The sequence below is a fragment of the Salarias fasciatus genome, chromosome 23 (genome assembly GCF_902148845.1).
Source record: "Salarias fasciatus chromosome 23, fSalaFa1.1, whole genome shotgun sequence".
Taxonomy (NCBI): domain Eukaryota; kingdom Metazoa; phylum Chordata; class Actinopteri; order Blenniiformes; family Blenniidae; genus Salarias; species Salarias fasciatus.
This window is the reverse complement of record NC_043766.1, coordinates 4,529,780-4,556,022: the sequence shown is the minus strand read 5'-3', so window position 1 is coordinate 4,556,022 and position 26,243 is coordinate 4,529,780. Positions and strand designations below refer to the sequence as shown.

The 26,243-nt window shown below is 43.4% G+C and overlaps 2 protein-coding genes across 3 annotated transcripts; one reads left to right on the top strand and one right to left on the bottom strand.

Moving 5' to 3' along the window:
* On the top strand, positions 1 to 26,241 carry cyfip1 (cytoplasmic FMR1 interacting protein 1). Of its 2 annotated transcripts, none has more exons than XM_030082816.1 (31): positions 1 to 271; positions 7,520 to 7,637; positions 8,672 to 8,761; positions 9,301 to 9,378; positions 9,597 to 9,698; positions 9,786 to 9,967; positions 11,087 to 11,183; positions 11,571 to 11,699; positions 11,795 to 11,899; positions 12,538 to 12,629; positions 12,828 to 12,945; positions 13,331 to 13,453; positions 13,556 to 13,681; positions 13,768 to 13,934; positions 14,861 to 15,008; positions 15,441 to 15,594; positions 15,731 to 15,887; positions 16,569 to 16,665; positions 16,937 to 17,013; positions 17,696 to 17,804; positions 17,884 to 18,003; positions 18,096 to 18,295; positions 19,254 to 19,341; positions 23,158 to 23,301; positions 23,474 to 23,564; positions 23,767 to 23,897; positions 24,015 to 24,087; positions 24,297 to 24,391; positions 24,866 to 25,104; positions 25,173 to 25,320; positions 25,607 to 25,771. In XM_030082816.1, the coding sequence occupies exons 2-31, from the start codon at positions 7,521 to 7,523 to the stop codon at positions 25,769 to 25,771; spliced, it is 3,762 nt and encodes a 1,253-aa protein (XP_029938676.1). In that variant the 5' UTR covers positions 1 to 271; position 7,520. The 2 variants fall into 2 exon arrangements, with proteins under 2 accessions (XP_029938676.1, XP_029938677.1); XM_030082817.1 differs by having other exon boundaries at positions 3 to 271; positions 7,517 to 7,637; positions 25,607 to 26,241.
* On the bottom strand, positions 19,741 to 20,431 carry fndc9 (fibronectin type III domain containing 9). Its single transcript, XM_030082820.1, has one exon. The coding sequence runs from the start codon at positions 20,429 to 20,431 to the stop codon at positions 19,796 to 19,798; it is 636 nt and encodes a 211-aa protein (XP_029938680.1). The 3' UTR covers positions 19,741 to 19,795.
* Positions 26,242 to 26,243: the final 2 nt, after the last annotated feature.

Here is a 26,243-nt window from a genome sequence, read left to right as displayed (position 1 = left end):
CCCTAGCGGAGGACTCCAGCACCGCAGCCCGCAACCCAGTTTCCTGTTGAGTTTCCCTGTTTGAGGGACAGGAACTCCCAGCTCGACTTTTCTCCCCCGCCCATGATAATAACGCCGAGCAGGGAAAAGATTCCTGTGGACGGCGGCGGCGGCGGCAGGAGGGAGGAAACTCACCCACACTCCGACCAAGTTGTCCAAACTTCCCCGGGATCCACGGACCGGCGGCGGGCTCCCTCGACAAGTCTTCCCCGCTCACCGAGCACTACTCCGGGTGAGTGATTGATCGAAAAGTTGGCTTCGGAGTCTATTTCCAGATGACTCCGCCGCGGCTGCGGGGGATACGGACAGTAGAGAGTTGTGTTGCGGGACTTTCGGGGGACTTTTCCCCTCCGCGAAGCCGCGAAACTCTGTGAAACCGTCCGGCTGGAGGTGGACTTTAGTTGTCGGGGAATAATTAGCTCGGAGAGCGGAGGGAGCAAAGCCGTTTTCCTGGCTCGCAGGCCCGGGCGGAGACTAATCTCAGGCCTCTGCTCGGAGCAGGAATATAAACCACCATCACCGCAGGGTCGGCACGGTGGAGGAGACGCGTCCACGCAACCAAAAACTACCTTTATCCGCCATTCTTTCTTCTTTTTCTGCGTTTTGAGCTGTGTTTAAACACCTGGAGCGCAGAGGAGTGTGTCCGCCAGGTAGGGGTGTGTGTGTGTGTGTGTGTTCGTGTATGTGTGTGTGTGTGGGAAAGAGAGAATTCTCTTCAAAAAGTTAATTCTGTCACGGAATGTCAAATATGAGACAGTTTGTGTGAGTTTTTCGGTAATTGAAGTGTTTATTTCTCAGCTTGAGTTACTCTAACTCTGCGTGTTGTGTTCAGGTGACTCGGCTGACTGCACTTGTGGTGCGTTCAGGGTCCATCCACTCTGTCGAGCTTCTGCAGTAAAACGTGTTTATTCTGCAGAAGAAACAAGAAGTTTTCATCAGTCGTAGTTGTGGAGCTGTAGTTTTGACAAGCAATCAGAAGCAACGCATGGACCAGGGGATTCCACCTCTGCTCGGTGTCAGATTTGGAGAGGTGTGGCCATCAGGTGTGGAAATTGCTCACTAGAAAAAGGGGAAATGTTAAAGGGATATTACAAATAAGTATCTTATGCATTGGCTCTTTAGCTCTCTGCTTATAAAGTTGTGGTGGTGTACTGCAGCTGCCTGCCTGTGCCTTTTCTCCAGGCTTAGCGTTGCGTTCAGGTGCAGTCATTTTAGTAATCTCAAATATTCCAAATGTTTTTACTTTATTTTATTTTTGCTTGAATGTGGCATTTATATCTAAATGTGCCAAACCTATTATATAGAATATAGTTATTAATTTATTTAAAGATCAAAAAAATTATCATGTTTGACAAAAAATATCCACTCTCTGGAGGTATGTCCAGTGGTTAAAAAACTTTGAAGTGTTGGTAAACAACATAGAGAAAAAAAAAAAACATTAGCAGAGGAAAAAATCATATGCATCTGTAAATGTTTTAGTCAGTTCTTCACTGGTTGTTTTCTGTCAGCCTACCACTAATGCCTGATCTATTTGATGAAATGCTTATTTAACTATTGAAAGCTCACGTGTTTTGTGTCTTCAAAAGCAGCTGTTGTAAAGTAATTTCTGACTATTTTTTTTTTGTGTTGGAAGTTTTAAATGTGGTGGGGAGAGAGCTGATGAGCGTGGGTTATGAGGCAATAAGATACCATAGGTGAAGCCACATCTGTCAGTGTTTTGGTGAAAGTGGTGGTGTTGTGTTCATCTGTGGTTTAGTTTCTGTTTCAGGGATCCTAATCTGAGGTACATGCCCCAAATGCGCTTTGCAGCTTCCGAGATGGAGGTATTGCAGCACAGAGACCAAGCCACCGACACGTATTTGATTACTGTTCCCAATTATCGCTTTGTTCTCACAATTTATTCAACTTTTCAAGGTCACAGGTTCATGGAAACACAAAGCAGATCTAATTGAGGAATTTTGACAGATATTTTGAGATGAACAAACTTACTCAGTTATTGTGATTGAATTTTGGGTTCCTTCTTGAGCGTGTACGGTTTTAAAGAAAATATCGTGCGTTTCCTTTCTGGAAGTGAAGTCGATTTAAATGAAAAATATCTGGAACACTCCAACTGCAATGACTGAACATACATGTTTAAATGTAACAGAGTAAACATTTTACTGCAAAAGAAAACTATTATTATTCTCAGTCCATTTGCACTGATCTGTGGGCACACCTTTGAAAAATCCGTTTGCATTTCTGGTAGTTGTGGTCTGACACGTTTCACTCAGAGCTTCGTAACGGTAAATTTTCACACCTGTGTGTAGAAAAACATGTAGATGATGAAGAAGTGTCATGAAGTAGGTTTGTGTTTATCTGGTTGCCATGATGCTTCAGGCTCTCAGATAAATGTTTTGTAGAGCTCATGTTCTGGATTTCAAGAAGTTCTCACTTTCAGTGATGGTGTCTTATGTGTGCTTTTCATCTCGCCTTCATTGACAGGAAGTTGTTGTTTCAGAGTGTTATCTGCTGGCTGGACTTTTTTTGTTTTTGATTTAGACTCATGTTGCTAGAGGAAATACATTTTCATTATAACTGTTTGAGTTCCACACATATGAACCACGGCCTGCATTGGTTATCGCTGTCGAACATGCGCATCCAGCTGTGCTCGGAGGATCAGCGTTATTGTCAGTGGTTTGAAGATAACGGCTGCTGCCAGTCTGGTGTGGGTGACTGCTTCTCGGTTGGTAGATTGGTCGTCCTGCCAATCTTACAGCGTTTCTGTTTTGTGTATACAGTCACCCCCTCAGAAAAACTGTCAAAACAATTTAACTTTCTCTTTCTTTCTTTTTTCTTTTTATCTGGCCATTTGCCTGCATACTGTCTACAGGTAGATGGAGCCCAAGCATTTTCACAAAATTGCATTTCACCCTCTTTACTCTACGACGGAGTCAGTAAAAAAATTCCACATCGGGAGCCGTTTAAAAAAACAGTAGCTTTTTCAGTGGTTCTCAGCATCGTTGTCATGTAAATAGAGAACCAAAACGCAACTACAGTTCACCTGAAAACATCATTCATTGTTGTATAAGAGGGCTTAGTCATATCAGCCTTTTCTCCATTTGTTTAACACCAGCTTAATCTGTATTTCTGAGAGCTGTTATTGCTGATCTGTTCAGTTTAGGTGACAAGTTTGTAAAGCTTTTTAATCTCATTTGATAATCTGTCAGATTTTTATACAGCATAACTAAGTACTTTAACAATTTACTTCATTTTTGTCTAATTTTCGCATCCATGGATCCATTTTTTAACCTTTCAATTGTGTAATTTAGCTGTTAAGTATCAAAATGATACATGATTGAATTGAGGATTCGCTCACACAGCAGTCATTTATTTTGCTGAGATTTGTTGTTTTTTGTTTTGATATAATCTAAATGTGTGCTACTATCAGACTTCAACAGGAAACGACCCACACACACGGAAAACATGACGTTACACACAACACACCAAGTAAATATTAAGTACTGGTAATCGTGTCACTGTGCGTTCTTCAATTTTGAAATTGTACTGCTGATAATATGGCCAAACAAATGGAAAAAAAAAAAAAAAAAAAAAAAACAGGTCAGGAAGTGAGCAGAACAGTTTTATCCCTCGTTGAAATGCGAGGAAAATGCATATCGCCTCCTACTGATCAGAATTGTGACGACGGTCTCACGTCAGTGATGTGAAAGTCGGATGACATCCGGCGAGACCATTCAGACTGAGGTTGCGTTGGAAGGGATCCGATACATGAGTGGTTCAGGAGGACTTATGAAAGTGGATTTCATCTGGAAAAAAGGATGAATTTGTGCTGTTCTTACAAAAATCATATGTAGAAAGTCTGATTTGGGCCACATATCTTTATATAAAGCTTTTTTACCACTTATCTGAATGATTACAGTTCTGTTTGGCTCTTGGGAATGTGTTTTTGTTCATTGTTATGTCTTCTCCTGTAAGATGTAGCTCAGTTGAAAAGCACTCTTGAGCTGGTATGTAAAGTATTGCGTCACCTTGCCGTACTGTTGCATGGTGGGTACTTTACGTTTGAGTTTAGCTCTCCAGCATTACCTGCTTCAGCCTGGATTAAGCTCCTTACTGTGTACTTACACAGATAGCCTTATAAACACATGGTGTGCAAATTCAGCAGTCGGCTTAATGGCCTGCTGTAACCTTGCAGGCCAGATGAACACTTCAAGAGCAGTGAATTGTCTGATTTGTCTTTTTTTTTTCTTCTTTTTTTTTCAGTTTTAAGATGAGACCGCTGACACGGCACACTCAACAGGAACTGTGTACAGATGCAAAAACCACAGAGGTTCCTTATTTAAATTAGAAAAAAAAAAAAAAAAGAAAATCTAAAAAAAGGACACGGTTTATTTCCCTAGTTAAAGTTAACCGACATGCCGAGAAATAGTTGCAACTTCTCTCTGGCCTCATGGAAACAGGAATGTTTTCTATATTTTGTCCTGAATGGACAGTTTTCAGGCATTGGTCATTAACTCCTTTCAGTTTTGTAAGGTTGAATATTCAGCGTGAGTCCAGCTGTACCATTGAAGTGAACCGTACGAGCTGAGTTTGGCCCGCTGTGGTTCATACTTCTCTCTTTTGGCAGGATTTCATTGCCGGTGTCCGGCCTGTGCTTCAGCTTTATTTGAATATTCACACTTCAGTTTTAGAAGGTGAAAGAAGTTGTTTGACTAAACTCTTTTGAGCTGTTTTAAAAGCATTGTTTTAAACGCACACATAAATAACTTCCTATTTCAGCATAAAATGCTTAAGATATATATTTTGTAACCAGTCACCTGTGTGTTTAAGCTTTGCCGAGTTGGATCTTGAAGTCAGTGGGTCTTTATTCAAGTGTGTTTACACTGGAATTAAACTCTTACATGACAAAGATGCCTCAGAGAAAAACAAAACACAGCTCAGTATTTGTGCCTGCCTGCATGGGGGGGGGGCTGTTGGCAAATCCTTGATTGTTATTCCAAACATAGTGTGTTATTGTTTGTCCTCTCATGATAAGGAGAAAATGTGTTTGTGTACCAGGAGGTCCCAGCTGCTGCTTCGTTACGTTTCAAGGCCGCAATACTTTCTTCCTGTCTCTTCTGTGTCATACATAACCCTTCCTCTTAAACTATATTGTACCACAAAACGTTCTGTATTATTTTCATGTGCAGCTCTAAAAGTCGTAGCGTTTTTTGTCAGGAGTGTTAGTTTGTTGTGACTGTGACTGTTGCCTTTCGATTGAACTGCTTCAGCCTTTTGGATTCGGGGCGAAGCGTCTTCCCAGACGCACGACTGAGTCCAGCTGAATGTTTAGCTCTCGGGTCGACTGTGGTCTTATTCTGTCACGCAGGGTCTGCAGCCAGTAGGTTCAGTACCATTACCACAAAAATGCTGTAATGTATTAATTTTCCCTTCATTTTACAGCAAATAGGTTTGAGTATATTAAGAAAAAGTTTGCACCTAGTTTCTTGATGCAAAACTTGAAATTAAATGCAATATCATCACGATCCCATTTTTTAACAGTGCCTCATGGAGCAAAGTGAGTGAGACGTCCCGGCGATGCTTTACCGGCAGTAAGGTAGCTCGCTGTCACTGCTGCAGCACTGGTGGCTCAGTTCACTGTTCAGTTATTGCCACCACTCTTAATGAAGCTGTAAAATACTGCAGAAAACAGCAACAGCAGTTAATTTCACCGCAAAATTCCACTCAGTAGTTCAGTTTTTTTTTTTTTTTTTTTGGTCATTTTTACACTTTACAGAGTTTGAACCCTATGCTGGGACAGTTTTGGCCCCTACAGCTACCAAGAGGTGTCTTTAACTCATCAAGACATCATTTTAACATTTATATCAAAATGACTGCTGGTTTTTACAACCTGGTGCTGCAGGCTGTGGTCCCAGTGATTTTTGTGTGTAGTAGTCTGTATCTGGAGCGTGTCGGGGCTCGCGCTGAAGCAGCCAGTCTTCAGCAGTTGTTTCTTGATGAAACGTTTTTGCACCAATAGACGTAAAGAAAGCCATTTGTATTGTTTGTTTTTGCACTGGTTGGGTAGCTTTACTAACTAATGTGCTTCTTTAGCCTCAGTAAAAGGTGAATTTTTGAAATAATCCGGTGAGTCGAATGGGTGTGGACACTAACATGGGCTTTACCCCTGAATAGCACCCTGGAACAAGATGATTTCACCAAAAATTGTCACAAAAGGAAACAATTGGTCACAGCCGTAATGAAAAGTCATCCCTAAATTCAGTTTGGTAGCAGTAAAAAATATTTACTGTTTGTGGTACCTCGGAGTGCTGGAGGTCAGTGACCCCCTCAGACCCTGATCCGGCGAACGCGATGGCCGCCAGGCTTTTGTGCTGGTGCTGCTCGGCGGCTGGGCATTGTCTGACTCACCGTGCGTTCTGATCGCAGTGGGATTTCTGATTGTTTGGTGCCAGTGATATCTGACGGTCAGCAGCCGGCAACAAAGTGAGAATGCCAAGCGAAGCATCCCGCTCACTGACACATTTAGAATCTATTTGGACTTTATTGAGGTTTTTTTATTTGGTTTATCTGTGGGAAAACTTGTAGTGAATACATAAGAACCATCAGTGTGCCAAATAGTTTTATAGTTGTACTGATGTGGCTGCAAATCCATGATCAATATCCAAGTTTTAGAATGACCAACATACAAATGCAGACGGCTTTTAAAGTGAAAACAAGTTTGTTCTAGATTGTAATGTCTTGTTGTTCTTTATTTTAACACTTGAATATCTAATTTTGACATTCTTAGAGCAGCCAAGACTTCAGGCCCTCCCAGTGGAGAGAGGGTCTACTGTTTCACTGCGCTAATATTGATGTTGATATTTAAATATCAAAATATGAAAAAGTATGACATGTAAGTAATGAGAAAATGTGAAATACTAACAATTACAAAAAACAAACCAATTATATTAGTAGTTTTATGTGGGAACTTTTAGGAACCATAAATGAAGAGATTCACAGAAGATACTGAATAAATGAGAACATTAAATAAATTGAACAGTGCTGCTTTACATATCCTGTGAAAACTGGACTGAAAAACATTTACCTTCCCCTAATACAGCAGAAATCATGATGCGTCGTCTGTGAAGATACATGGAGAACATGCAAACTCCACTCAGAAAAGTTTTATTTTGCCTGAGGGTCAAATACTGATGTGTTTCAGCAGTTTCTAATTGAAACATCTAAACGTTGACTGAGTGAATTGCGGACGTTTGTTGTACACACTCACTCGCCACTCGGATGAAGGTGAATAACTTTGCAGCTGCCTTTGTTTTTTGTTCAAGAATAACAGTTTTTCCATCAGCCTCAGCTGAACTGCTTTCCCTTTGCACTGCTTAGTTAGTTTCTTCCTCACCTCACATTTCAGCCAGACGTGCGCTCAGTGCATGAATCCCGACGTCTCCGTCAGAGCTTCACACAATATTGATTTGCTCTCTTCCAGCAGCATGGCGTCGACAGTGACTTTAGAGGATGCCCTGTCCAACGTTGACCTGCTGGAGGAGCTGCCGCTCCCGGACCAGCAGCCCTGCATCGAGCCCCTCCCCTCCTCGGTCATGTATCAGGTGAGCGGCGACGGCCTCGCTTCCAGACCCTTCCTCTGCCGTTTCACATGCTGCCGAACTTTTCTGAGATCACTTCTGCTTGGAGGCACCGACACCCGCAGAAGCAACTGTTTTATTAGTTCCTGTTACACATAAACGTGGACTTGTTCAGCGTTGGTGTGCACAATGTATGCAACGTTATTTCCTGTCTCTGCCGATGCAGAAGCATATTAGAGTATCGCATCGGTAAGACGTGATATCATATTATAGTATCAAACACTTTATGGCTCTCACTTTCACCCTACCTCTTTTTTAAAAGAAGAACACAAACCCGAAAAAAAAAACCTTGTCCATATTTCCTAAGAAGGAATCCTGAATATATATAATATACTTTTTAGGTTCTTGTATGTGTACAAATCATAAACACACAAAAATAAGGATTTAGATGCATTTCAGTACCACCAAAGACATTTTATTCCTTGTAAAACTGACTTAAAGTTTAAATTAGAGCTTCCAAGCTGACTTGAGCCTTAAGGCCTGAACCTGGAGTGACCCTCATTAGTGTCAAGGTACAGTTAGCAATGCGATACACACACACACACAGTCATTCAAACTTAAAAAGAAATTATTTGGAGTCGTGTGCATTATAAAGACAAATGCAGCATATCCATATTTCAGTTTAACTAGAACAATAACACCTGACCTTTTCATTATTACTTTTATTTTTAAGTTAAAGTGTCCTTTTAACGGCCAGCGTCAAATATCCAACATTATCATTTTTTTTTGTGAAATGCCGTCAAACATAAAAGGAAGGTAAGAAGATCTTTTTAAGGATCAATCCTTGATTCATTGGTGTGTTTCCTTATTTGCAAAGTAAGAAAAAATGTTTCTATCCAAGCACCTAAGAGGGACATGATGTTTTCAAGAAACCATGATCATATGTTGTGCATCTCCAGGGAAAATATGAGTGTCAGCTGACTTCAATGTGAACATTGTTAAATGCGACATGTCCACCACAGACTTGTGTGACGTTTTTATTTTCTGTCTTCCCGCAGCCGAACTTCAACACCAACTTTGAGGACAGAAATGCGTTCGTCACCGGCATCGCCAGATACATTGAGCAGGCCACCGTCCACTCCAGCATGGTACAGCGCAGCAGCCGCCGCTCAGCTTTTGACCTCCCTCTAACAACTGCCTCGTTCACCTTTACAGAGGCTGAAGTAGAGCACTCAAATATGACATATTGGATAAAGAGTTGGACCAAAAAGGTGCTGAAGCGTCATTAAAAACAGGAACTAGTGAGAGAATTGTCGGCCACCGTTTGGTTTGGACCAGAAGTGGATATCTCCAGGGACAAACGGATGCTCTGGACCATCTAATGACGGGAACAGCAGAGCTTTGTGTGTAATTAGTGGGGGGGTAATTACTCCGGGTCTGAATCAAAACACACTTTGTGTGGTGGCTTGAAAGCACTAATGCACCTCTCTGCCAGCCACCCACTGGGAGTGAATGACTTACAAAGGGAGCAGTGGTGCATGCACGCTGTGGTGTGTCTGTGTGTTATCATGTGTTTTGGTGTATTCCAAATGTGTTCCACTTTTGAAGCACAGTTTTTCCGTCTTTGCTTTTTTTTTTTCTTTAAATGTCTCATGTGACGGATGGATGGTGTTGTGTGTTGATCTAGAATGACATGTTGGAGGAGGGGCAGGAGTACGCCATCATGCTGTATACCTGGAGAAGCTGCTCACGAGCAATACCTCAGGTAAACTCTAGTAACACTCTGAATTATTTATATTAGCAATTTTTTGCACATTTATAGATCAGAATTCCACTTAATTCCCATTTCCGTTACTTTGAGTAATTCAGTCACAAAACATTTACAGATTCTAACTTCTGTGAGGAGATTGTGTGTGCGTGTGTGCGCATCAGTCTGGAAATCTGTTCTAGATATTTGAGTTTTTATTTCCCCTCTTTGCTCAGGTGAAATGCAATGAACAGCCAAACCGAGTGGAGATCTACGAGAAGACTGTGGAGGTCCTGGAGCCAGAGGTCACCAAACTGATGAATTTCATGTACTTCCAGGTACGATCAGCTGTTTAGCCAGTGACGGACTCTGATTGGTTATTTTTAACAGTAACCTTCACTCTCGACCCTTTTTGTGGCACCCAGCGCACGGCTATTGACCGTTTCTGTGGCGAAGTGCGTCGTCTGTGTCACACGGAGCGCAGGAAGGACTTTGTGTCCGAGGCGTACCTGCTGACCCTGGGCAAGTTCATCAACATGTTCGCCGTGCTGGATGAACTGAAGAACATGAAGTGCAGCGTCAAGAACGACCACTCGGCTTACAAACGGTATTCAGCACTCACACGGACGGGACCGCTGACAGACACTAGGTGGCAGCATCAAGCTAGAAACCCCAGTCTGTTGTACCTGGAGTCCTCCATTCATCTTTTGTTTATGGGTTTGAACATGGGAGAGAATACTAAATATGCGTTTCCATGCGAATCAAAGAAAAGTATGTTTGACATTTTGGAGAAAAACTGTGAGGGCTGCAGAATGTCCCGAATCTTTGTGTCTTTTACTGTCTCTAGTATGCAGCCAAAGGTCAACTCTTCATTGAAAATAAGAATTTATTAGACATGTAGATCCTAATATTTTCATGCGTTAGCATCTACACAACTATTTAGAAGTTTCTGTGCAAATTTACTTATATTCCCATAGCTACAGCATAAAAAAACATCCATCCCACACATGGCACACAAACAATATTCATGTCTGAGTAAAATAAAAATATAAAAATAAAGGAAGACTGTTTCAAGACTGCATTAGGAGTATCTAGGTGTGTCTTGTCGGACAAATATTTTTGGAATTCAGTGTTTCGGTGACTGGTTATTAAGTGATTAAATGCTTTTTTCTGGCTTGCATTTGTGGTTTAGCTCCATAGATGAGGGAAAACAGATGTCTGGCTGTGTACTTTGACGGCTCGCGTTCATGAAGAGGAAAGCTTAGACATAGCTGTCACATTAATGCAGTTTGCAGAGATGAAAGTATTAACATACATATTGGAATATTGCTGCAGGATTGTTATGTGCAAAAGTCTCATGAACAGTTTATAGAATGTATGAAGGGGTGAAATCAGAATTGAGAACTGCAGGTACGATCGGCTGCAGGTAGAGTGCTTCTGAAGCCCGTCACACACACTGACATTTTTGTAAATTCCTTACGAATCACCCCAAGGTAATTTGTTTTACTTTGATGTCTGTGTTGGATTTATGGACATTTTCATTCCGGCTGCTTTTCCTTTACAGTAATATATGCACGAGGTTTCAGCCATGAATCTGATTTAACTGTGTAAGACTCAAAAGGATTACACAATTTTACACTCTCTGTCTGATGAGGAATGATGAAATAAGTTTGCCTCATGCTCTCCTGAAGAAATCACTAAAGCAATGTTTCTTCTGTCTGCACAGAGCTGCGCAGTTCCTCAGAAAGATGTCTGAACCGTCCTCCATCCAGGAGTCTCAGAACTTGTCCATGTTCCTGGCAAACCACAACAAAATCACACAGGTTGGTCCTGAGTGGAGCACATGGCAGAAAATAGACAGACGGACATGATTTTTGACATGTTTTCTTATGCAGGTCTGCAGATACACGCAGTGGTATTGTCTTGATTTCTCTGTTGTGAGAATCGATCACAAAAAGCTCTATAAAATAGAAAACATTCACTGTTTTTGATTCTGTTAGAAACTGAGAAGATGGCTTCATTTTTTTTTTGTTTTGCGAACTTTAAACCCCTTGTTTTCCAAGTGTTTCACACTCCCATTAGTTCTACATCCCCTTCCAGGCTAGATGAGATGAGGAATGTGTGAAATAATATCACAGAAAACTTGCTGGTGTTTAAAATAAATCAATTTGAGTTCATGTTCACTCCTCTATTGTGTTTTTGCGTGCCAGTCGTTGCAGCAGCAGCTTGAAGTGATCAATGGATACGAAGAGCTGCTGGCGGACATCGTCAACCTGTGTGTCGATTACTACGAGAACAAGTTGTACCTCACTCCCAGCGAGAAACACATGCTTCTCAAGGTGGGTGAAGCCGTGCGCCTGTGCTCCCCCAACGTTTGACCAGCTGTAGTGGAGCGTGGTTTGCAGGAGGGTCTGACTCTGCTCCGCTCCCTCAGGTCATGGGTTTCGGCCTGTACCTCATGGACGGAAACAGCAGCAACATCTACAAACTGGACGCTAAGAAGAGGATCAACCTCAGCAAGATCGACAAGTTCTTTAAGGTACGGACAGAATGAGCTGAAGGGGCTGTGCTGCATTTTATACCAGGTCTGCGCTCTGCAAAGCACCGCTGTCACTCAAATGTTGCTGAATTTTTATAGAATTATTCATTTTAACAAACACAATACAAAATAAAAAGCATTGATGAAGATGAGGAGTAAAAAATAATGTGCAGTAAGACCAATAAATTCAGTCATTTTATTAACTTCCTATAGTGGCACATTTCTTTTGAAGAGCCCATTATGCATCCATTCATAAAAAAAAAAAAAAAAGTCAAGCTGTATGTAATTGCTTTATTTCCACATTAAATTCCATCCTTTTTTCCATTAAATACTGTCAGATGTTCAATGACTTATTTTCATGTTCAGCACTTTTACGCCTCGTTCAGACATTTGCAGTAAATTGCGATGGATAGGTGAGTCTCTTCTTAACCGACTGAAGCAAACAGTGTTGTGACTACTGATTTTAAATATAACCTGCGTAAATCATCTTTAAAATTTTACATACACTATTTTTATTTTTTGTCTTCGAAATAATGGATTTTTTCTTTTCTTTTCGTTTTCACTGTTTAGTGAGACGAACTCTCACTTTGGTCTATTTTCTATCAAACTAATAATGCGCGTGTGCTCCGGTTTCACAGCAACTCCAGGTGGTCCCTCTGTTTGGTGACATGCAGATTGAGTTGTCCCGGTACATCAAGACGAGCGCTCACTTTGAAGAAAACAAATCTCGGTGAGTAGAGAACACACTTCTTCATTTAGGGAATAAGAAGGAATGACAACACCTAAAGAAAAACCATGAAAAAAATTACACAGAATTTTTCTCTGAGTGGTGTTTAAGACTGGGTTTTTTTTTTTTTTTTTACTTTCTTCCTCTTGCAACCAAAAAAATCAGTTTGCAACGATAACCAGAAATCAATCCCTCCTGCAGGTGGACTTGCACTTCTACATCCAGCAGCCCGCAGTACAACATCTGTGAGCAGATGATTCAGATCCGAGAGGATCACATGCGCTTCATCTCCGAGCTGGCTCGTTACAGCAACAGCGAGGTGAGTGTGGATGGAAAGCTGCAGCGTTCAAATGCAACGAGATGGTGTTTGATGCATTTCTATGGTTTTTTTTTTCTGACTATGAGTGACTTGGTGTGGCCCGCACTTTGTTTTTGCACACGCTCAGCCTGTCATGTCTTTCTTATGTGAGCGGTATTTGACCTCTCAGCGGTGACGTAACGGGCTTTTCAGCAGATGTCTTGACTGACCCCGTGGATATCCAGGGGTCATAATTCAGTGTGATTCACATGGAAATTGTATCGCCGTTGCGCTGACGGCAGGAATGTTTAAAGTAGTGAATGAAATTCAGTCTATTGGACTGCGATAATGCAGGGTTGTTTGGAGCGTGCATTAAGCCAGAATGTGTTTGTTTGTGTCGTTGTAGGTGGTGACCGGGTCAGGGCGTCAAGAAGCACAGAAGACCGACTCTGAGTACAGGAAGCTGTTTGACTTGGCCCTGCAGGGCATGCAGCTGCTCTCCCAGTGGAGCGCTCATGTTATGGAAGTGGTGAGGGGGAAGGAAATTCAACAGAACAGATAATGCACCACTTACTGTATTAATGTCTCCTGGTTGTTTTCGGATGTAAAAGCTGTTGGCTTTTTCCCTCAGTATTCCTGGAAGCTGGTTCACCCGACAGACAAGTACTCCAACAAGGAGTGTCCCGATAATGCGGAGGAGTATGAGAGAGCCACCAGATACAACTATACCAGCGAGGAGAAGTTTGCCCTCGTAGAGGTCGGTGATGATATTAGAATTTGCAGTGAATGTTTCCTTTAAAACAAGCAGACCCCTGTCTTACTGAGCGCTGCGCTTGTTGGCAGGTGATCGCCATGATCAAGGGCCTGCAGGTGCTGATGGGCCGCATGGAGAGCGTGTTCAATCACGCCATCCGTCACACCATCTACTCGGCCCTGCAGGACTTTGCTCAGGTGACGCTGCGGGACCCGCTTCGGCAGGCCATCAAGAAGAAGAAGAACGTCATTCAGAGGTACAGACCCGGTACAGCACGCTCAGAAAGGCTCACATGACAGTGAAATATGCACATTAAAGGAACTTAAACTTTGATTTGTAATCCATATATTAAAATAAAGGAGAGTTTCATGATTCACACTTGGCCTGAAGCTTTGTGGGCCATTGATTGGCTTTCTGTGGAGCCAGTCACCATTTTTGTGAAACAAGCTGTTTAAGCTGTGGTGTATTTAAAGTTACTTCTTCCTAAAACCATATTTCCTTCTAGTTTGTCAGTGCCTGTAAATATACCGCATCGGAGCTCGTAATTTGACACTTGTCTCATTTTCTTGCTACCTACTACTGTGCTTTGACTGGCCAAGAAAAAAAAGAATAAATGAAGAGCTGTGGGTTGTTCCTATTGAAAAACTCTCTTTATTTTCACTGATCAGTTTCTACTAGTCTTGTTTTTTTACTTCTCATAGCCTATGAACTTACAGCATCGGTGCTTGTAATTTACCACCAGCCTCAGCTTCTTGCTAGCTGCTGTTTTGCATTTACGAGATCAGTTGAATGATTGGCAACCAGCTATCCAGCTTGAAGGAAAGGAGAGCAATCTGTAAATAAGATACTTAAAGGGTCAACTGTACTTTGGTCATTGACTGAAGAAAACTAATATTTTATTTACTATCCAGAAAATCTTTTTAGTTTTGTTTAAAGAAACGATTTTATTTGTATTTCTCAAAGGCAATTTCTGTTGTGAGTATTTGAAGTGTGTATGTTGTCACATGGCTTACTGTCTTCAGTAAGCGTCAGTGAAGAAACAGAACTGTATTGTTTCTCTTAGGCCCAAAGCAAAATGATCACAAGCTCCAGTGTTTTTTCATTTTCCTCATGGTTGTCCCCATTGACAAGTGATTAATAGCAGTATTTTATTTGAGTTGCTGCACTGTCTTCTGTCTGCAGTGTCCTCCAGGCCATCCGGAAGACCGTCTGCGACTGGGAGACTGGGCGGGAGCCCCACAACGACCCCGCTCTCCGCGGAGAGAAGGATCCGAAGGGTGGCTTTGACATCAAGGTTCCCCGTCGCGCTGTGGGTCCATCCAGCACCCAGGTGAAAGCTCTCCTATAATTTTCACCCCAGTCCATCTCATTCACACTGCATGCCAGCCTTAACATCAGGCTTGCTTTGCATTACATTTACATTACCGGTGGGATAAAGAAGATCTGCGCTTCTTCATAAACCAACCTATTTTCTTTAACTCTTCGCTTCTCGTGTGTGTGTGTGTGCGTGGGCATGTGCATGAGAATTGGCACAAGACCCATCCAGAGATAATTTATTTTCCGGCTGCATTGTTGTGGAGCTTGTCTAAACTACCTCTGTGCTGACTCACCGTAATTATCCTGAAAGGTGTTCAGTTGTCAAAGATGAAGATGATAAACATTTATGATGAAGCAACAGTCTTCTCTGACTTGCAGGATGCAGAAAGTGTGTTGTGTTTAGCTCCGAAAGGTTATCTTCACGCTTGTTGTTTTGTGCACACAGCTCTACATGGTCAGGACCATGCTGGAGTCTCTTATTGCCGACAAGAGTGGCTCGAAGAAGACCCTGCGCAGCAGCCTTGAGGGCCCCACCATCCTGGACATAGAGAAGTTTCACCGCGAGTCCTTCTTTTACACGCACCTGCTGAATTTCAGTGGTAAGCTTGAAACATCGGCTCCACTCCGTGGTTGATGAGGGTCGTATGAATGCGCTGCAGCAGCTTTATTTATTCGTACGGGGACTTGGGACTTTATCCCACATCTGGTTTGACCCCCTCTGTCACCTCCACGCAGAGACCCTGCAGCAGTGCTGTGACCTTTCCCAGCTCTGGTTCAGGGAGTTTTTCCTGGAGCTCACCATGGGACGCAGGATCCAGTTCCCCATCGAGATGTCCATGCCGTGGATCCTCACTGATCACATCCTGGAGACCAAGGAAGCATCGATGATGGAGTAAATAATGTCTTCATTGAGATAATTCTTCTTTCCATCAACTCTGATGGATATCTGGGATCTTTTCCTCAGTACTCACAAGATTTGTGCGTACTTGTAATGTTATTGCTGTGCACAGACAAATCTGTTTGCACAAACCTGAAATGCAGTATCAGACACACAAATATTCTATTAATATATTGGCCCCAGACAGAAACGTTTGTTCTATTCTAGTAGACTACATAGAGACAAGGCGGTGTGACTGGCCAGAGGCATTTCTCTACTTTGCTTTCACTTTTTGGAAAAAGGGACCCGGGTAAAATCCCCAAAATTGGGATTAGTTGTGAACGTTTCCATGTCTGTTTTAAATCTTTGCAGCGGGATTATGTTGATACCAGGCAGGTTTTTACATAAGCCATTAAGCACATTCAACTGGCATGAGCCACAAGTGCTGTAATTCTTCAACTGTCTGCCCAAATTTACTGAAATGCTGAAAACTATTGACTTAAATCAAACAAACGGGCCTTGTATTTAACTGTTTTTCCAGAAGTTGTAAGATTCTTTTCATTTTTTACATTTTCAGATTAATCGTGTATGGCACAATTAACGCAAACTGTAACTTTTAAATTTGTACTTGTAGGGACTCTTAAATCCAAAATAAGGTACTTTGGGACGTGTTTCATGTTTTTTTTTCTTCTGCAGGTACGTGCTGTATCCCCTGGATTTATACAACGACAGCGCGCACTACGCCCTGACCAAATTCAAGAAGCAGTTCCTCTACGATGAGATAGAAGCCGAGGTAATCAATTCAGTTTGCTCCGTTTGCCACGTGAAATATATCGACCCTTCTGACCATTTTAAATGTTTACATGTGGAGACTGTTTAGAACAGACAGTGTGTGTTTTTTGTTTTTGTACCTTATTAATCTCAGTTAAATGTCCGTCATATGAGCTGTATTTGTAGCCGTTACGTAACTGCTTATATAGTAAATTATGAATTATCCATCACGGATTGAAATGTATATTTATGACATACATGCATGTTAATTTGAACCTATGTTGTTATTTCAGGTCAACTTGTGCTTCGATCAGTTTGTCTACAAGCTGGCGGACCAGATTTTTGGCTACTACAAGATTCTAGCTGGAAGGTATTAATACCCCATCAGTGGCAGTTTTGAGTAGTGTGGCCCAGTGACTCCATGGAAAGAGGATTGTACAATCCTACTGGGCACAGGCCCAGAGCTTCAGAGGATCGGAAGCTCCAAAATCATTCAAAAAAAGAATACAGGGAAACCAAATGACCACCCAGTGATACTAATCATCCACTATGAAATAATCTCACTGTCACAAGATGAGGGATGCATTGTGAACAAACAATATACAAAATGACAGAAATCAGAAAAATAGTTTATAAAAAAAAATAGCTGACCTTGTGTGTTATCCGTGGGGCTCTTTAGTTACACTGGTTACTCATCACAACACATACTGTTGACATAAATGTACGCAAGTGGAACATGAAATGAAAAACATGTTATCTGAGTGTTGAAGCTTAAGTAATGGTTCAAATGGAGCAAATCAGGTGGTTTCGTGAATTTATTCCCTCAGTTTCGTGGCGGAAGCAGACACCTGTGTAGCAGCCTAATTCAGCTTATTGTGAATACAAGTAAACAAACGGGCAGAGAAGACTGATCAGTGCACTGTTTATCAGTAGTTGGGAGAGTTTTAAAAAATTTAATTAACATTAATGGAGAATCTGTCTGGCTGAGGAAAAAAAAAAGTTAAAAAGACCTGAAGTACTGAACTGACTTGTCTTTTCTGCTCAACTCTTAGCCTTCTGCTTGACAAACGCTTGAGAGCGGACTGTAAGAATCTCGGGGACAACATTCCCTGGCCTGCCTCCAACCGCTACGAGACTCTGCTGAAGCAGCGCCACGTCCAGGTACGCGCTGCGACCGCCGAGCGTTTCCTTCCCTCAGTGCTCTGGCCTTCGTGTCACTGACCGGCCGTGATCTCCACAGCTCCTGGGCCGCTCCATTGACCTGAACCGGCTCATCACTCAGAGGGTTTCAGCCGCTCTGTACAAGTCTCTGGAGCTGGCCATCAATCGCTTTGAGAGCGAGGACCTCACCTCAATCATGGTGCGTATTCTCTATTCAGTCCAGCCTTCGGAAAGGAGTCCTGCTGAGACGAAATGGGTAAAGATATTTTTCTGTGTCTCGCTGGTCAAAAGGAACTGGAAGGTCTTCTCGAGATCAACCGCATGACACACAAGCTCCTCAGTAAGTTCTTGACCCTGGACAGCCTGGACGCCATGTTCCGCGAGGCCAACCACAACGTGTCCGCCCCGTACGGCCGCATCACGCTGCACGTCTTCTGGGAGCTCAACTACGACTTCCTGCCCAACTACTGCTACAACGGTTCAACCAACAGGTGTGTGAGTTTGCTCAGACATGCCAGGGAACCTTTTTTCTACTTCGATGGAGCTATAACAGAAAATATTCACTAAGACTCGCTGTTGGATGAGTTCAGGTGAACGTCACGAAATCATGTGCAGCACAGCTGCTGCAACAGCGGATTATGACACACTTGGCACACACAGGTAGCATCAGCTGTGATCCCCAGCAGGGGGCCCCATTAACATGTCATAATTAACCAGTTTAAATACTAATACAGAAAACGTTGATAGTCTTTAAAACACAGCAGTCCGACAGGATTGTTTTTGTGTTATTGTTCTGGTTTGTTGAAGGCATCCTTTATTTTTTCACTGTAGTTTTCAAACCTTTGACTTTGAGACTTTCTTGACCTTGATGGTGAGCTGGTCATTTTTTTTTGTGGGGGGTGTTGTCATGGTCACCGCACAGCAGTGCCAAGCTGTTTAGAGTGAACACATTTCCGCCCCTTGGTGTGAACTCTCCTCTGGGATGACAGCAACCACAGCCAGCATGCAAAGTGTCTGAATCATTTCAGTATGAAAAACAACCTGTGAGCAAGTTTATGCTTGGTATATTACGTATGTAGCAAAAAATAAATAAATATAATAGTTTACCTTTTTTTAAATGAAGGAACATACAATTGTAGGCTGAGTGGCAGGATCTGGGCATGTTTGATGTTAAATGACGCTCACCACAACAATGTTTTGATCGGCGGTCAGACGTCAAGCAGACATGAATAGATCTTACAATGAGAGGTCATCTCTGATTCATCCAACATGAGGATGGATGGATTTATGCTAATCTCACCTGCAGGTGTGTGTCGGGTGAATCAAGACAGTCCTTTAGTTCAATTCAGTAGGCTAGGATTCTAAAAGTGTTCCAACAAATCATAAATAAGTGAGAATTATGGTCGTGGAGCACTTATTTGTGTTTTTTTTTTTTGTTTTTGCCTGCAGGTTTGTGCGCACCGTCCTGCCTTTCTCTCAGGAGTTCCAGAGGGATAAACCACCCAACGCTCAACCTCAGTATCTGTATGGCTCTAAGGTCAGCACCCTTCATTATCACTCGCAGGGAAAAACCTTTTTCCAGCCTCACTGTCTGTGGAGAGGATTCTTTTTTTTTTTTTTTTTTTTGAGGAATTGTCCCATGATCTGATCAGACATGACCGACCAACTGACACTTATTACCAAAATATGTCTGAGGAATAGAAAGGAGGGGGAACTCGTGAACAGAAAATGTTGTCGTGCAGTGTTTTACAAGAACACAGACATCAGAAAGCCCCTTTGTGAGTTTCTCGTATAGAATATTCATATTTAATGGAACAGTTTCTATAGATTCAAAACATCTGCCGTTTAATGCTAAAGTGCAGGAATCAGTCTTTTTCTACTTCTTTGTAGTCTTCTCTTAAATACAAACAGGTTTTAGTCAGTGGACAGGAATACTTGGTGACTATTTGGTTGGTGTGGAACAATGCCGCGGTGACCTTAATCCCGGTGATTCATGCTGGCTCGCTGCCAGACAGCTTAGCGAGCGTCCTCAGCTCATGGTCTTGGGTAATTATGTGGCCGCTGGGCTGTGCCGAAAGGCGAGGCGGCTGCATGATGGCGCCGCGCTTGGCGTTGTCCTCGCTCGCCCTGGGGGCGTAGAGCCGTCCGGATCCGGGCGCGTCCTGCCGGGTGGAGCCGGCCACCACCGGGCAGCCGTTGTTGACCTGGCCCGGAAGCGTGCAGATGGTGTGAAGACACCCCCACAGCAGGATGCCGGCGATGACCAGGAGCAGAATGCAGCAGGTCAGCCACACGCCCATGGCGAGCTCCCAGCCGGCCCGGTCGTGGCCCTCGCCGCTCTCGCTCAGAGTGCTGAACACCTGACACTGGTCTCGCACCGGGTTGGCGGCCTGGCACGTCACGCACAGGAAGTAGGCGGTCTGGGGGGCCAGGTTGGCCAGGTGTGTGCTGGTCTGGCTGACGGGGATGCGCTCCTCGTGCATGAAGTTCTTGCGCTTGTAGCCCAGAAAGAGGCTGTTCCAGTTGGGGTCGTACATGACGCTGTAGAAGGTGTCGAGGCAGCTGGGCGACGACGGCCAGCTGACCTTGGCCGAGGTGGTGGAGATGTTGTAGACCGCGATTCCCATCATGGCGACCTGCGGGGCAAAGCAGTCGTCAAGCCGGCGCAACGCGAGCAGGTGTGGTTGTCAAAGTTCAAGGCTACTTTTATTATCTTCAGTGAATAAATTGTTTCACAGCCACTGGGTGAAAAGAAACAAGATAAGAGTGACTGACCAACGCAAATTAACCTCGATTTGTTTTTCCTCCTGACTTCCAGTTCCTAAAAGAAAATAAACTCTTTGAATAAGTTGAGGAAAAAAACACTCTGAGAGGTGATTTACTTCCTTTTATTTCTCCACATTTTGAAAATAAAGACTAAAACCACACGAGATCAAAGACTGAAGATAAAAAAGCTGGACACTAAAGACGTGATGAAAAAGACGGATGAATGAAATGAAAGATGGGAAATCAAAGACTGGAGAAGACTGAAGATGAAATCGGTTCATGAAGGTCGACATTGAATACAAAACACTATGATGAAAATTGACTATAAAGTTGACTTACAGAGAACAAAGGCTGCTGACAAAGAGATTGTGGCTGATTTTAGTTTCCCTCTCAACAAAAATGTCAAATCTCCTCTTTGTGTCCCGAGTGCGTCCTTAATTCTCTGACAGATAAACACAGTTTACGTGAAATGTCTCTCTCCCCTCACTCTCTGCGAAGCATGAGGAATGGGTGGGGGGGCATTATGAAAGGATAATAAGCATTGTATGAGGGATTATCTGGGACAAAGTGGAGCGGTGAGAGGGAGCTGAGCGTATGTGCAGATGCTGAGTCAATTACATAATGCAGGAGGATTTCTGAGGAGGCTCACGCCACTCATCACCTGTTACATGACAGGTGATGATCTGTCAGCCTCCAGCTGTTGAGACGCAGCATCCTCGGCTTTCATTGGAGAGCTACTTCTTAAAAACATGGATCCGGTTAACCCATACTGAGTGCAAAGCCGTAACACAGAAGAGCAGGTTCATAGCAGACGGTATAATCTGTGGTGTTGAACTTCAGCTGTTTGCCTAAATTAAATCTTTTTTTTTTCCTACTTTCTATAGTTCAGTTAGTGATTGAGTGGGGGAAATTATGTGTTCACCTTGTTCTCTCAAGACTGCTGCAGAGGTGTGGTACTCAGATGTGTCATATTTTAACCCAAACCCTCATTCGAATTTACTTGCATGAAATAACAAAAAAAAAAAAAAAATTGAAATGTTCTTTTAAATTCTTTGTATGATTTTTACACTCCTGATCAATGCATAGAAGGTGGTACATTATGATATATAATTAATCTTTTAGAATACTATTCTTCTTTTCATTTTGTTGCATTAAGCTGCAGTAAGAAAAGCAGTTGTCTTTGCAACAAGTCATCATTAGTGCATCTTTTATTTTTGATGAAAAAGGAATAGGAGTCATACTTACTGGAGGCACGTGGTAAATCTGCGGAGTCGGAAGCGTTTCAGCCCGCTTATCCAGCGCTGCTGCTGCTACTCGGTCATTTTAACATCTATTGCAGTGTGGCTGCATGAAGAGCTGCGGCGCCGGGCGCTGCTGCTGTGCCTCGTGGGTTTTCAGCCTCGGGACTGAAGCAGCGATCAGCGTGTCACACTAGAGGGAGTGCGGCGGGATTAAAGCGGCACCAGCGGCTCAGATGGTGAGACGGAGCCGGTGCACAGTGCAGCCAATTTGTTTCCACATGGTGGATTAAAAGTTTTCTTTCCAATTTTTTTCTTTTCGCTGTGACAGTTATTCTGAGAGGTCACAGTGACGTGGCTCATCAGTTTGCATCATGACCTTCGGCTCACGGTCTCCCAGTAGCGGCGTCTGCACCGTGACTTTGGCGAGCATCAGTCTGCGGCTCCATCTGTCCAGCAGGGTCCCTCAACAACTGATGGACAGATTGTCATATAATTTACTGGAACTTTTTCGGTAGACCCCGGAGGACTGTTCTAATGCGGCACAGATTCATGTTTCGATGAAACTCTCGGAATCACCGAAATGGAAAATAGAAAGATTACTGTGAAGCGGCGCTGCTGTCTGCAAAAACACTGCAAACAAAACACCTGAAAGTTTAATGCTGCTGCATGTGAAATTCACTCAGTTACGGGATTAATTAATCAGCTTGCTGGCCTTTCCTTTAAAACTAAGGATGAAGATTTAGAGTTGATGAAGACTTTAATGAGATCCTGACACCATCGTGACATAAAAACATTTCACTGTGTGGGCTGGTAATGGGGAAAACTGCCATCTTGACAGTCAGGAGGTCTTCACAGACATGTTCAGGGTTGATAGTTGGTGATTTTGTAATTTTCAACTTCACTTGAGGCGAGGCTGTCAGAAATGATTAGATTCCATCCAGTAATTTATTTATCTTTACCTTTTTGTGAAACTCTTTCCGTTCTGTTTCCTTGGTTGACGTGCCTTTGAAGATTATTATGTTTATATCAGTGTTTCTCAGGTGATCAATTCCGTTTAGGGAAAAATAAGTCTGAGGATATGTCGATCCTTATTTTGTTTATTGAACGAGTAAGGGAGTGTTGTGGCCTTGTCACTGCAATTTACTCTTACAAACCTTCATGCACAGAATAAACCAATTGTCAATATACTGTACCTGTGCAAATGTAAATAGTGATGAGCATTATTAAGTCTGCAGAAGCTTTTTTGTTTGTTTCATATCATCCCCATGTTGCCCTGCCCCTCCTGATTGCAGTCACTGTATTTATTGTCTGCGTTTATTGTGCCCCGTGTGTTTTTCTGCCTGCAGACCTTGAACCTGGCCTACAGCAGCATATTCGGCTCCTACAGGAACTTTCTTGGCCCCCCTCACATCAAAGTCATGTGCAGGCTGCTGGGCTACCAAGGCATCGCTGTGGTGATGGAGGAGCTGCTGAAGGTCGTCAAAAGCCTGGTAGGTGTTTAGAGGAGCCGTGACACGCTATCGGAGGCTGGTTTATCTGATACACTATAGAAAGAAAGAAAAAAAGCATTTTGCGAATGTGTGAAGCTGGATTTGGCAAGGTTAAACTCTATGTAGTGATCTGCTTGAATTAATAATGAACGCCTCTTTTCTCTTTCTGTAGCTCCAGGGCACCATAATGCAGTATGTGAAGACCCTGATGGAGGTGATGCCCAAGATTTGCAGGCTTCCCCGCCACGAGTATGGCTCCCCGGGTAGGTTAACATGGAGTGATCCTCCTGCCGGTTGCCTTTCGTGGTGACCGACATGACACAGGGGTCATTACATGGTAAAGTAATCACAGAGTCTGAGGAAGGGAAGAACCCAGCAGTGGAACAATGCGGTCGTGTTCAGTGTGTGTCTGACAGGTGGGCAGTCAGATGGTAGTTGAGGTAACGTCGCCGCATCTCGCTGCAGGTATTCTGGAGTTTTTCCACCACCAGCTGAAGGACATTGTGGAGTACGCAGAGCTGAAGACCGTGTGCTTCCAGAACCTGAGGGAGGTGGGCAACGCCCTCCTGTTCTGCCTGCTGAGTGAACAGAGCCTGGTACAGATATGATCCATCAAACACCTCCACACCTTTAAAGTTCACCATGTTCGATGCAAATGCTGATTTTTTTACGTAGTCGGCAGCTGTCGTTTTGATCCTGTCGTGTCTTTTCAGTCCCAGGAAGAAGTCTGTGATTTGCTGCATGCTGCACCTTTCCAGAACATTCTCCCCAGAGTCCATGTCAAAGGTAACAAGAAAAACACAATTCCACACCACATTCTTACATTGGATTGTCAAGAGATGGAAGCATTTTGATAATGGTCCATGGTTCCTCACTGAGCATGCCTGCGTGTATTCTGCAATATTATTCAGAGTAGAATCGTTTAATTATCTTATTTTATTAGGAGATCTGACTCTGACACACATTTTAAATTATTTCTGTTTTTTTAAATGTAGAGGGAGAACGTTTGGATGCCAGGATGAAGCGCTTGGAGGCGAAGTACACCGCGCTGCACATGGTTCCCCTGATCGAGCGCCTCGGCACCCCACAGGTATGACTCCTCATCCCACATCCAGAATCAGTCTGTTTCTCAGACTTTGGTGGTACACAAGCTCCCCCTACTGGTACAAAATCAGTTTTTGTTTTGTTTTATGAGAATGTCATGCACAGTACAAAGCATTGAATTTAAACAATAAAAAATATGAAATTCTTAACTAAAATTGGTATTATCTTGTCTTGATTTATGTTTTTTTTGTATCAGCCTGTGACATGCGGTTCATGTGGGATTATCTGTGGAAAATAATGGAGGAATAATATTTGGAGCAGGCGGACAGTAATAGTTAAGTCAGCCTGATGTTTGTTTATATGATTGATTGGTGAGCAACAGCTATTCTTCACATTCTGAGACACTTTATTACAGGGTGAGTTTAAGTGATATCATGTTGCTTTTTACCGTGGCTGGTAAATAGAGCTCAACATGGTCAAAGGAGTGAGAACTGCTGACGTTCTGAATGCCTTCTTCCAGCAAATAGCCATCGCGCGTGAGGGCGACCTGCTGACCAAAGAGAGGCTGTGCTGCGGCCTGTCCATGTTCGAAGTCATCCTCACTCGTGTGCGGGGCTTCTTGGAGGACCCCATCTGGCGGGGGCCGCTGCCCAGCAATGGCGTGATGCACGTGGACGAGTGCGTGGAGTTCCACCGCCTCTGGAGCGCCATGCAGTTCGTGTACTGCATCCCCGTGGGAGCCCACGAGTTCACCGTGGAGTGAGTACCGGCAGCACATCCCGATGACCCCTGAACTCCTGACGCTGACCTCCGCCGATGCTCTTTAGGCAGTGCTTCGGAGACGGCCTCCACTGGGCCGGCTGCATGATCATCGCTCTCCTGGGCCAGCAGAGGCGCTTCGACATCCTCGACTTCAGCTACCACCTCCTCAAGGTGCAGAAGCACGACGGCAAGGACGAGATCATCAAGAGCGTGGTGAGTCGGGAGGAAGGACTCAGGAATGGAGCCGCTGGTCGCAGGCACCGCGCGACTCTGTAGCTTCATGAAACAAGCACATTCTGCACTAAAAACACCTCAGTCTTGTCGTTACCATCTCACTGTTGAGAGTAAATAAATCCAGTAGAAAACCGGTTTTTGAGCAAATGCTGAACTCAGCGGTGTTTAAAGACTGATCAACACATTTCGCTCGACTCCAGATCTAATGAGTAAACAGTCATGTCGTCATGAGACTGACTGCCGCCGTGTGCCGTCTCCCCTACAGCCTCTCAAGAAGATGGTCGACAGAATCCGCAAATTCCAAGTCCTGAACAACGAGATCTTCGCCATTCTCAACAAGTACCTGAAGTCTGGGGACGGGGAGAACATGCCGGTGGAGCACGTGCGGTGCTTCCAGCCGCCCATCCATCAGTCGCTGGCCAGCAGCTGAGCGGCCGCAGCAGAGTTAGCATTAGCAGAATTTACTCTTTGTTTCCTCGAGTAGGTCTTCAGTACCGCAGGACCATTAAATGTAAGACGTTGGGCCACTTTTTTTGTCAGTTTGTCTTTTTTTGTATTCACTTGTGCCTTATTGGAGGAGAACAGTATCTTCCCCTTTGGATCAACTATTCCTTGTTTTGTACTTGCAGAAAAGCATAAAAATCAGGGAGGGGGGGGTGAGTTTTATCAGATGCATTTAAGGGGTTTGCAGTGGTGTAATATTGAGGGTGAATAGCAGCCTTATTTTAAGAGAAATGAGTGAAATTTTGTATTTTCTACCTTAATAAACGTGCATGCAAAACATCCTAAAGGAAATGAGAATGTAACAAAGCTCAATCTTGTGTTAAGCATTTATTCACTGTGCCTTGTGTTCGCAAAATGTTTTAATCATTTTAATTCAATAAATATGTAACAAATCTGTG

Coding starts and splice junctions, on each gene's coding strand:
- cyfip1 (XM_030082817.1), top strand. CDS start 7,521: ATGGCGTCGACAGTGACTTTAGAGGATGCCCTGTCCAACGTTGACCTG. Junction 13,454..13,555: donor GCGCTCATGTTATGGAAGTG/GTGAGGGGGAAG, acceptor TTTTTCCCTCAG/TATTCCTGGAAGCTGGTTCA. Junction 16,666..16,936: donor ACGATGAGATAGAAGCCGAG/GTAATCAATTCA, acceptor TTGTTATTTCAG/GTCAACTTGTGCTTCGATCA.
- fndc9 (XM_030082820.1), bottom strand. CDS start 20,431: ATGGGAATCGCGGTCTACAACATCTCCACCACCTCGGCCAAGGTCAGC.